This window comes from Pholcus phalangioides, unplaced genomic scaffold (genome assembly GCF_987345545.1).
Source record: "Pholcus phalangioides strain wild (caught in Gottingen) unplaced genomic scaffold, Ppha-v1.0 ptg000017l_1, whole genome shotgun sequence".
Taxonomy (NCBI): Eukaryota; Metazoa; Arthropoda; class Arachnida; order Araneae; family Pholcidae; genus Pholcus; species Pholcus phalangioides.
In genome coordinates this window covers 22,972,386-22,985,397 of record NW_028301610.1, presented here as the reverse complement: position 1 = coordinate 22,985,397, position 13,012 = coordinate 22,972,386, and the positions used below count along the sequence as shown (strand labels likewise).

Below are 13,012 nucleotides of genomic sequence, written 5' to 3'. Positions count from 1 at the left end.
CACACATTAATAAAACAAATCCTTATCATTCCCAACTAATATAATAAATATGTATGATAATCAATACAAAAATGAAAAATTTAAGAGTAAGCCAAGTTCTATAGAATAAGTATGTGAAGTTAAATATGCTCAAATTTTTGTGTCATTAGCAGATCAACTGCATGGTTTCATGGGTTTTACCTTATAGTTAATTATTACTCATGTAAGACAGTTTCTATACCTCTCTGGCGTATAAGATGTACCAGTAAAATAGCCTCGAAACTCACTGCTATGTTCCCAGAGAGATGAAATACACCAAAGATGATCGCTTGGAGGTCCAGTGGCTAGGGTGCTAGCCTCTAATTGTGCAAGTCTGGGTTCGAATCCTGGTTCTACGATGTCTACTTACACTGACAAATTTAAAAAGGATCTCGTTAAAAAAAATAACATCACAGTTTCTTTGCGAATCATTCAGTCAAGTAAGCTCGTAGAGTTTGAAATTTTGCATAAAAACAAAAAAAATGCTTCTGCATAGGCTACACAGCCTAGAGCCACCTTTTTGTGGTTCAATCTAGAACTCTTACTATATACGTATGAAGATGCTTTAGTTCGGTCTACCTGGAAGTAAAAGAAATGCTATATATATATATATAACAGATTGCAACTCAAATGCATCTGAAAGAACGGGTACCCAACGATTATGGTTCATCAAAAATAATGAAATATCGGCCATGCCAAGATTCAGTGGTTGCGTTTGAAGTTACTTTGTGAAATCCTAACAAGCAGTCGATGGGAGGAAAATAACTTTAAATGTTTTTAAAATATTTTGAAAAAAAAGTCTAAAAATTTAGTCTGCCTTTTTTCGAAATGTGAAAGAAATGTTCTATGTCGGTTCTTAAAAATTTCAAATCCTAATTCTGCCTTAGAGTGTAGTTACTTCTGAAATATAAAATTTCATTTACTGTTGTTTTTTTTTGCAAGTAATATGTACTTTTAAGAACTTCATGCACTGTATTTGATTATATTTTTCATGCCTAAAAAAGGTCTTGTAATGGCACCTAGGTTATAGTGAAAAAATTTCTTGGAATCTTTGATGTTGTTATAATCAAGTTTGAATAATTAGTTGATAAAATTCAGGTTTTTGTTTTGCCTCCGTAAAAATTTTTACAGCATTACACTTTTGTGTACAACTAAAAAAAAGCTTCACAGCAACTTTAATAATACTTTCAGTGCTCACTTTGCACAAAATACCAATGTTATTAGACACTCTTGGAAGAAAGCAGACGAGGAGTTTAAAAAGATATTGAATGTGATTTTGAGCAAGATATAAAAAATACTGTAATAGCAATGTCAAAATTTCTTCAACAGAATCATTATAGAGGGATTTATTGTAGTAAAGGATAACATATTGTATTGAGAGGAATTCAACTATAGGCTAAAAGCAATTCAAAACAAAATTTGGAAAAAATATCACCACAGAGCAGAGGTTTTCGAGGTTTTGGAACAGCTTTGGTATAAGGGACAGGTTGGCGATTTTCGGTTTTTTTTTTTCGGCCCCAAACATGTCCGACGACCCCATAAAAAGTCGCCAAGACCGTTAGACACATTACGGGCACCGAAAAAAAAAATCGCCAGCATAGAAAACAATATGAAAAATATCATGAAACACAAGAGAAATGGAAACATAAATGAGAGCTGGATTGAGCGAGCATAAAAATGCTAAAACCAACAAGCATAATTATAATAATAAAAATAATTATAAATTAAAACCCGGACTCTCTGTCCGGGAATCCAGGTTCTTATAAATAAAAAACAGTCCTGCATGTTGTATAAATAAATATATTCTATGTATTATAAATTAAAACCCGGACTCTCTTTCCGGGAATCCGGGTTCTTATAAATAAACAACGGTCCTGCATGTCGTATAAATTATAAATAAATATATTCTATGTATTATAAATTAAAAAGGATGCAGGGGCATCCTGTATGTAGAAAAGAATAAATATTGGAAAATATTAAAGGTACAACCTGAGGAAAGAGATATCCAAAATAATTAATCTGACACACACACACTACATTATATATAGGGAAGGAAGAGAAAATGAATTAATCTCCCAATGGTTTTTCAAAACGCTGCGACTACAATGACTACAATTGTTATATTGAGTATCGTTATAGCGAATTTCACTGGTTTACCTAAGTTTCAATTAGGTTATTGCACTCAAAATATGTTGTAGTGAAACTTCAAAATATAGTAGTTCTGTGAAAACTGACTTCTATTAATCAAGAAATAGGCACTATCAGATGAAATATATTGTCTCTTTGAAATAACAATGTGCGTGCATGGTAGTTTCAATCATATTCAAAAGACTGGGGTGGATTGAATAAAATCATAATGATGAAAAATCTAAAAATATCTTGACACATTTTTATTGCATGTCTCAATAAAACTTTCACAGCATGAAGTGGAAAAAAAAGAAAAAGAATAAAATTTTCCCTAAAAATGTTTTTTAAAAAGTGATAGTCATTGCTTAATTGTATAAACTAACCTCCAATTTATGACCACACATGTTTTTACAAACCAGTCTTCTGGTCTCAAAGAATATTCCATTACTTTGAATATTGTTTCCAATAAGAAACTTTTGATTTTATGAACTAATTGTAATTCTTCAAGTTCTTTTGACTTTATAAAAATGAGCATTTGCTGTAGTTGAATATTTGTACTTACATCAAAACTAAACATTTAAAATATATATATATATATATATATATATATATATAGCTTTTTTGTGTCTGTTTATAACATATAAAATTAAATATATGCTTATTCATTCAAACTAAATTTCTAAACACCCAAATCCGCTTCTTATTCAAACTTTTTATTTTCATTCCTTATAGTACTTAATAAAAAATGGAATCACAGATATAAGCAGAGATAATTTCACATTCAGCACAAAAGTAAATGTTGGAGAGTTCCTTGAAGCCTCTGGAGAAGGTGATGTGAGTATCTAATAAAAATTTTCATAGTTTTGTTTTGGTATCTGTTATACTTTATTACTAATTCATGGGTTTTTTGAATTCTTGTATTGCATAAAAACTTGAGAATTACGTTATTATATTTAAATATATAAATTTTCTGGATCATTATTCCTTCATCAAGGCTTTTCATCAGCATACGTTTCATCCAGTACTGCTATGGACATCATTGGTGCATGTGGCCTCCTATCTTTCTTCCTTAACATATCCTTAGTATCTCTGTAACCCAAACTCTTCATTTTATGTGAAGTTCAGAAAATTTTTTTGATTGCACCTTGCATGCGTCAGTATATACAAATGTAATGCAAATATTGTGTACCAATTCCTATTGTGTTGTAGGAATATGCTTTACTGAGTGAACAAGAAGTAGTGGCACGAATTAATGAGGTGAGAGCAAGAAAAGGTAGACTAGGTGTTCAGAATAGAAGAAGTACCCAACAGAGAACTGCAGAACAGGAGGAGCAACAACGTCAGTGGGAACAAAAACAGCTGCAACACCAGCTTGAACAACAAGGTTTTTTTCCTTTTTAATCACGTTGGGTTAAATATGTTGTTTCATATAATAAAATCTCATTTATCACTTTGAATTAGTTATAAATTGGAAAACTTATGGTTCATAATATTATCGTTATACTTATATCCTTAACCATAAGAAAAATTTTGAGCAAAAGAAGTTAAGCCATTTACACCCTTCTTTTTAGAAAAGATCTTTTAAGGATACTTGCATTTTCAGTTACACAAAGAAATTCCTATAGCTTATTTCAGTAGTTTCACTTGTCAATATCTAGTCCCCAGGGGAAAAAGTTGTTGATTCTGATTTACAATTTTGTGATATGCATACAAGGAGAAACACTATTTAAACTTTCAATCTTCTATAATTTTTTTCTACCATTCTAAAGTCAAATTTCTAAGTCAGCATTGGTACAGTAAATTAATCACTTTCAAAACATAATGTATATCTTTAATTTTTTCCAAATAAATCTTCATGTGAACAGAAATGTCACGAAGAGCCAGAGAATTAAAGATTTTGAGACAACTTCAAAAAGAACAGGCATTAATAGCTGCTCGAAATGAAAAGAAGATGAAAGGTTTGCATGAATTCCAAGTATTTTTATTTCCTTCGTTTTATTGTATTTTTAGTTTGGAATACCTTTTGTGTTTATTTATTTTGTTTTTTGCCCTCATAATACTCTACGCAAAAGAAAAAGTAGCTTAAAACAATTTACACTTGAAAAAATAACTTGACAATAATCACTCACACCAACAGTAAATTTGAATAAAATGATGTGTTAAATAATCAACCACTTTTAATTTTCTGGCAATTTTCTGAACTAAAGTGACATGTCCTATCAAGCATTTTGAAACTAAATACAGTGAAACTTCTGTCATGATATTTTATGAACCAAAGAAAATTATAGCTGTAGAGCAGTGGTTCCTAAATTTTTTGCAGTGCATCCCTCTTTTGACAAAAATTTTATTACCTACCCCCTACATAGGGTGATCATATGTCCCATTTTAAGGGACATTCTTGATTTTTGTTGATGAATGTGTTTTAATTTTCTTAATTAGTGATGAATGAAATCAAATAATTTTTAGATATTTACTTATTAGAACTGTTTTATTATGAGATTTCAAAATGCTCACGTGTTTTTTTAGCTTTTAATCCTGCGGAGGATGTCATGAACAGAGCTGCAAGTTAAGATGGAATGTCTATCTTGCGTATTGTAATGGTGCAGAATGGGTAACCAAACTCAGGGTCACCATTACCAAATGCAGGGCCCAATACAAGAATATTTTTGGGTTCTTTTTTTAGGAAGAATAGTTTTAGTTCATTTATTATATTATTTATACAAATACAAATGCCACAACAGGCAAATTGCCCACTGAGGTAGCTGAAAAAAGATGGCCATAAAAAATACGAATGTCAAATATAACCAAAATGTAGCAACCCGATATAAAAGCATATATCACGAAAGAAAAACTAATAATTAATACTATATAATACACTGCCCATGAAAAGGAGTATGGTTGCCTTATTTAAGTATGAATAGTTTCTCAATTTATCCTAATATGTTTATCATACTTCTTTTTAAACGTATCAATTGTGTTAGAAGAATATTTATAACTAGGGCTTGGATTTTTATGACAACTCATATTTTGGACATTTTCAGGCTCTTGATCTTATTTTTAGCATTTTTGAACTATTGGTCGTATTTTAGGAATTTTCAAGCAATTGGTCATATATTTTGGTTATTTTGTCATCAAAAATTTTAATCTGTAGGCATTTTCTTCAGAGATGTAGTTATGCACTTGCAGTGAATGAAACTTTTGCATTCCCAGTGGCTACATTTTTGTTCTTGGAGGATCCTTCTGCTATGTTTCTGAACGGCTCGCCAAGAGCTTTTCAAAGATGTTATTCATTCAGACACTCAATCTTTGTATTCATTGTTTTCAATAATTCCTAAATACAGAGATTTTTGTCAGGAGAGGCAGATTTGGTTGACCAGGTGGGCGTTGTAAGGGATTGCAGTGGTGGTTGGCTGAAGTTGGTTTTCTGTCATTTTCCAGCAAATTTTAGCCAATTTCCCCATTGAAAAGTCCCTCATCAGATCCTATGACCATGGCTGCAACCAAAAACAAAATTTGACATTGTCATCTGGGCCAAGTGGGTACCTATTTGGCACCCCTTCCTCGTAATTTTGAATGATAAAAAAGCAAACTTGGTGCCTTTCCTAATCCAGTGCTCAGGCCACCATTCCCTTGCTTTCCCCTAGTTGTAGCCCTGCCTACAACCGTACAAATATTCAACCATTACACTTCACTCACAATTTGAAACACAGATGGCAGCACTAACTTCATGCATAACACTAGATATGCATGCAGATGGTTAGGTATATCAGATATCAGTTAAGTATAGAACATACACATACTTTTGGCTCAACTCACATCAGAAAGTAGATAAAATTGCAGTAAATTGCCCAATGATGGTAGACCGAAGTTGTGCTCTGTGTAAAAGAAGAAGGATCATTGGTACCACTGTATTTTATTCTGTTAAACATGCTAAAAGTTCCAGCACAAAACCAATTTAATGTACAGCAATCTTTGCAATTCATCTTTGGAAACAATCAAGATTGCAAAAATTAGATATCTGTTTTATGACAGCTTTCTTCAACTATTGCTTCACCTAGTAATTTTTATCAAATTTTCAAAAAAAAGAAAAAAAAAACCTCTGCAAAGTAGTTTCCTCGAATATTTCTTAGAAGGAACGAAAAAAATAGCAGTTTTTTTAACATATGACTCATAATATTCAGTGTGATTCTAGAACTTGCCAAAAAACAGTTATTGTTCATAATGTAGGCATGATTTTCATTTGAATCTAGTGAGAGAATTTTAATTAAAATGGTAAATTGATGCATTTTATATTTACTTTTTAATTTAATAAGATAAAGAGAGCAATAACTGAAAAAATAAGACATGAAATAATGGGGAAAATGATAAGGTCATATTTTTAAATTTTAAGGTTATATTTTCCTGTTTTTTAGGTCATAAATCCTTGCATATTGTCCTGTTTTTTAGGTCATAAATCCTTGCATATTGTCCTGTTTTTTAGGTCATAAATCCTTGCATATTTTCAAGATTCATAGGTCATAAATCCTTGCATATTTTCAAGATTCATAGGCCATAAATCCTTGCATATTTTCAAGATTCATAGGCCATAAAAATCATGCTCCATTCATAATATTTTCATGGTTGTGGCACAGCCACCGTTGCTTTATTGTTTTAGAACAGCAGTATTTTCTATTATAGTGAGTACCTGGTGTACTCCCCACAATAATTTTAATCCCCGCCTTTCCTCTTCCTAATATTTTTAAGCCCTTCCAAAATTTTCAATGGCTTTACTTCTTCATTAAAAAGCTGCATTAACTACAGTTGTAATACACTAGTATTATTAGTGGTTCCAGAGAGAGACATTGTTTTCCTTTATATATCGCCATCTGGCATAACCATATCAGGGCTGGAACTAGAGGGGGTGAAGGAGGCAACTGCCCAGGTTGGCAAACTTGAGGGGGGGGGTGGCAAATTTTAGGTGGGTACAAAAAAAAACATCATAAGATTATCAAATTTCACAGAGGAGTAGGGGGTCACAACATCACATATTTCAGCCACCAGAACAATTTTCATGGGCAGAATGGAACCCCTTGGCAAGCCCCATTTGACCGCTATGCTAAAGGTTTGTGCATTAGGGTGGGTCGAAAAAAATGGAATTTTTATTTTCAAATCGCTATAGTGCGGAAAAGTTGCCCCCTTTAATAAGAAGAAAAACGATGTAAAAAATTTTAAAATCGGTTGATATCTTCCGGTCGCGCATTGAACTTGAAGTTTATGGAAATTGACGAAACCAAACATTTTTCTTAAATTTTTTAATATTAGATAAAATTCTATGATTGACACGCAAAAGTTTGTTACGCTTATTTTATGGTTCAATAAAGTAAAATAAATTAAAACATCATTAATATTTTAATGTTTATTGGTTGCGCAGCGTGTTCGAAAAACAGGTAATTTACCAAATTTTTGCAGGTTTCATTGTGCAGCTTTTCGTCCGTTTTATCAGAATAAAATGACCCAGAATTCATCACTTGGAGGTGGCTGCACATCGAGTTACACCCACACGCAGCCCAATCAACCATCCAAAATAGGCGTGTGCGTATAATTTGCATTATATATCTCAAAACTAGTCATCGAAATTAACACGTTCAAAATATGACTTTTTGGAGAAATCAGTCATAGCTGATCTTGATAATAGCGTAGATCTGATGTACACTTAAGCTTCTCATGTCTATATAAATAAAAATACAAATACAAATACAACGCCACAACAGGCAAATTGCCCAACGAGGTGGTTGACTTGAGAACATCATGGATCCCAGAGACATTTTTTGGAGGCCCTACCTACTACTGCTACACCACACATGTACCCCGCCCACACCCCCCCCCCCCCGCGGAACCCCCAACGAATCGGTACATGCGGGAATGTGCGTGTACGTGTAGTGAAACCTGACGTGAAGTTTTTTGTTTCTCTGTAATGCTTGTTATGTGTAGTGCTGCCATCTGCCACCAGTTTTTCTAACTATGAGTGAAGTCTTATGATTGAATGATTTATCGTTGTAGGACTGTTGCTCTCTGTGGCGAGACTTTTTAACGGGGAGATCGGCTCGCATTTGCGCCTTGAAGTTGGGAACCACAGAAAACCAACTTCAGCCGACCACCACTGTGGGGTTCGAACCCGGATCCTCGCATCGCGAGTCCGTCACTATAACCACTCGACCACCACAGTGGCAAAGTGTAATTATCTGGAGGTGGGTTGGTTTGAACCCATGTACCCTGAACTCTTCCTATCTCTAACTCTGTATCTTACCAACCCACCACTACAGTAGTAGTGGCTATATACTTTAGTTCGGGCTACGGTAACAAGTTTGATGCATCACTCGACTGTCTGAGTCCGTCGGATAAACCTTTCGATGCCTCTGATGTGGTTAGTGTCGGCATTGATGAATGATATAATATGATCACATACTTCCCGTAGCATTGGGGGAAGGATAGAAGGATACAAGAGACCAAGTATTCTGGTTATTAATTCGAGTGTATTTGGTTTTTCCTTTAAAGTTTTTCTTACGTAGCACGAAGTGTCTAATGGTTTTTCCTTTAGAGGCGGATTGTCTTGCTTTTACCCTTTATATCCGACATTGAAAAAAATAGAATAAAAGGAAAATTTTAATATATTAAATAAAAGCATAAATGTGATGGCAATAACAAATAGTCATCATGTAAATTATTTGGTAGGTCATTTTAATTCTAATTAAAGAGAAACTAAAAAAACATATAAACAATGTTTTTGAAACAATTAGTTAATTCGAAACAAATTTATTTAACCTGGTATTTAAAGTGCTGTCTGGGTATAAAAAGGGTTAAAGTTCTATATCCAAGTTCTCTCGAATGTCATCAACAATCATAGCCAACAGTAAATTTTCAGGCTGTCCAAAGAACGCATTGGGTTCAACTACTGGATCAACAACTTTAAGTAAGTCTCTCTCTCATCAAATAAATACCACAATTTTTGAACTGCTGGAAAAACATGTTTAGCTCATCATTGAAATACTTGTTCTTTTTGATGCGGAACCACAGCAGCACGTACGATTTCAAGATGAAGAGAACTTCTGGTTCTCAAGAGGATTTAGCTAACTTAAGTATTCCTATAACCTTAGCACTCTATTGGCCGCATTTAGCCATTCAGAATGTGACAGACGACCAGGATCTCGAATTGACAAATCCGCTGGAAAATTTCCTGGCTTTATTGTTTTGGATATGCCTAATAAATACAGTACTACTTGTCTTTTCTCAGCATCTTTCTGTCTACTTCTAGAAACCAACAATCTACAGATTCATACTCCAACACAGAGAGCTTTCGCATCCAGTAAGCTGTTAACAAATGGGCCCAGAAAAATATTTTGGCCCTGTAGATGCACCATCTATATCTGTGGTTCCCGATTTCGAGGCGCGAATGCGAGCCGATTCCCCTGTTAAAAAATCTTGCCATAGAGAGCAACAGGCCTACAATGGTACAAATATCCAATCATTTCACTTCACTCATAATTTCAAATTTAGATGACAGCACTAAACATTCCCACACAACAATAAATATGGCTCAGATTGTCAGGTGCACATATTTTGTTTCAGACTCCGTAACGCAGCTGGGCTGGAAGAGATCTCTGCAGCAGGATAAGTTTGATGGCAGAGTCCTGACGTTCATTGATTCATTGCACCATCTATATGCGGAAAAAATATGACGGAGAGGAATTTCGTTGAAATGGAGTAGATCCACGATTCACTGTAGTGGTCTTTCCACCTGCAGTTCACACATGATCCAGTCAGACTCAGACAGTTGAGGAATATGCCTGAATTCTTACCGAGGCCTCAACTAAAGGATGTGACATGGAGATAGATATAGCTACATCACAGATCTATGCTATTATCAAAATCAGTCATGCTTGATTTCTTCCAAAGGTCAGACCACCGAATTCTATTCAATTGTAATAACTATTTTTCAAATATAGTGTGAATTGCACACGCCTAGTTTGGATGGTTGATTGGGCTGCGTGTGGGTGTAACTCGACGTGCAGCCACCTCCAAGTGATGAATTCTGGGTCGTTTTATTCTGATAAAACGGACGAAAAGCTGCACAATGAAACCTTCCAAATTTTGGTAAATTCCTGTTTTTGGAACACGCTGCGCGACCAATAAACATTAAAATATTAATGATGTTTTAATTTATTTTACTTTATTGAACCATAAAATAAGCGTAACAAACTTTTGCGTTTCAATCATAGAATTTTATCTAATATTAAAAAATTTAAGAAAAATGTTCGATTTCGTCAATTTCCATAAACTTCAAGTTCAATGCGCGACAGGAAGATATCAACCGATTTTAAAATTTTTTACGTTGTTTTTCTTATTAAAGGAGGCAACTTTTCCACACTATAGCGATTTGAAAATAAAAATTTCATTTTTTTCGGCCCACCCTATTGTGCATCTCTCCTTTATGGGAGGAGAATGCCAGTCCTCTGTAGCTTAATGGTGGAGTACTTGCCCAGACTGCAAGAGGTTGTTCGTTTGATTCTTTGCAGAGGCATGTGAATTTTCTCTCCAAATTTTATCTTCATCTCTGCTTGGTATCCTATCTTACGTACTTCATATCGTATTCCAGAATTTCTTGATATACATCAAAAACACTTATCTGGTCAAAACACAAAGGTTCCCTGGGCCCTCTCTCAGCACTCATAAAACCTATACCTCAATGTAGGTAGCAAATTTCACTGACCGCTTCATATACTATTTATTCTAATCAAACCTTCTCATTTCTCTGTTAGACTAATCATTCCAAAAAAAATTACAACCCATCTTTGCCTCTTCAGATTGTCACAAATTTAGCTTTTTCCCAAGAACTATTATCGACTGGAACAACCTACCATCAAATATTGTAGATTGCACCACGATTTCCGAAATCTCTCGTACCATCGATCGTCACTTTCGCCATATATAATTCCGCATCCTCTTGTATAGGCCTCTGGCAATCAATATTGAATAAATAAGTAAATAATACTATTAAGTGAATGCTTTATGATGGAGATGCCAAACAGGATGCTAAAACATGATACTTGATACCAAACATCAACGTCAAACAGAACAATAATATTCTGATCACAGTGAGACACACGAAGTACCAATTCATCACTGAAAAGTATCCTTATTTGGTCCTGGTTATCCCATATGTCTTTGTTTGCACCATTGTACTCTTGCTTTCTTTTAATTGCTCATAAGGAACATCTTTTTCTTAGACACACTTGATTAAAATCCATAATAACTGAGTTGGATCATGCAAATTTTGTCACTAACACTTATCCAATCAGATACCCTTATTCAGATATTTTGAACCATTTTGTGAATAACTAAAATATTTTTTTAAATAAATGATATCAATTCTGAGTACATATACAGTGATACTTTGGCTGACAAACACCTCAGCTTATGAATTTTTCCGAAAGAATTGTGCCGAAGATTTCTTCATGCTTTTTCTACTTCAGCTAACAAACTTTTTTGTTGATATGGATACACGTGCCTAACATAATGCCTGGGCTGAATTTTCTCACCAATAGTCATCAGCAGAATTACTGTCACTCAACCCTGATTAATTTATGTCTGCCTCAGAATAACTTTCCAGATATACCTCTATTTTTCTTACAGATATCTTTTAAACTAAGGTTTTTACAGCTGGTTGATGCGAAGATATATTTTTGGAAATAGAGAAAATTCAACTGCCCCTGAAGGGAATCGAACCCACATCCTTTCACTTTCGATTCCCTGTAGGGGCAGTTGAATTTTCTCTCTTTCCAAAAATATATCTTCGCATTAAAAAGCTGTAAAAAACCGTTGTATGGATAGCGGAGAGTGACATCATCCTTGGATCTTTTTAACTATTTCATGTAAAAGAAGAAATACACTTAGATACAACATTATTTTCTTCCCAAAAGCACCTAGACTTGATTGTTTTCAGTGCACAAAACTTAGCATCAAACTGAATGGTTTGGATGTTTTTGAAGCTTATCTTTTCCATCTTCATGGATGAGACAGGGAAATGAGCTGACTTGGGACCATTGACGGAAAAACAAACATGATCACAGTAGCCTGGCTGACCACATCACATACATAGCACACCACTAACACATCTTTGTATTTTAGCCACTAACTGGATGGGGTTGTTTACACAGTGTAACATAAAAACATCTTCAATATCTCATCCTTTAGATTCTTCTTCATCCAATTGGGAAGTTTCTCACCTCTCAGCCTTTTGTTGTTATATATATATATTTTGGATCGTTCTTGGGATGAATGAAACAGTTTTCAATAGAAACATATGGGAAATCACATTTTGGTTAATGAGTGGGATTTTAGAATGAATTATCTTTATCTGAATGAATTATCTGTCAAGGTCATAGGCATTTCAAATTTTTTCTTCAGTACAGGGAGGTTTACATTTTTTCCTGCAAATAACACCATAATCTTGGATTTAAGAGTGGGGTACATAGCTTATTTTTCTAGTCATCTTCTGTTTCACTAAAGAAAATTACAACTTTTTACATTATTCTAATTTTTTGAATGGGAGTTGTATAAGCACAACTGAACTTGTTTTTAAATTTTTTTTCATTTACTTACTGACTCTCATCATCTTCCAACAGCAAACCACATGGTTTTCATTTTCACTTTGTTTCATTTTTTTTGATATAGGTATAAATGTAAATGGTTGAAAAACCAATACAAAATTATTCCATAAATGATCCTATTTCTTGAAATTTGGTTATTTTGAAACTAAATTAAAAAAAAAAGTTTTCAAATTTGAAACTTACACTTGTCCTAATTAAGATTTGTGTCTGAAAAAACATAT

General features: G+C 33.8%; 1 protein-coding gene across 7 annotated transcripts in view; it reads left to right on the top strand.

Annotated features, from left to right (window-relative positions):
- LOC149072557 (bromodomain adjacent to zinc finger domain protein 2B-like) overlaps positions 1-13,012 on the top strand; it is a 339,679-nt gene that overhangs the window by 190,413 nt on the left and 136,254 nt on the right. For 6 of the 7 annotated variants that reach the window (XM_089247421.1, XM_089247419.1, XM_089247418.1 and 3 more), the window contains 3 exons: positions 2,878-2,979; positions 3,355-3,529; positions 4,011-4,103. In XM_089247421.1, the coding sequence (XP_089103547.1) occupies positions 2,878-2,979; positions 3,355-3,529; positions 4,011-4,103 (370 nt within the window). The remainder of the gene's footprint in view (positions 1-2,877; positions 2,980-3,354; positions 3,530-4,010; positions 4,104-13,012) is intronic. The other variant, XM_089247420.1, reaches the window with a different exon arrangement.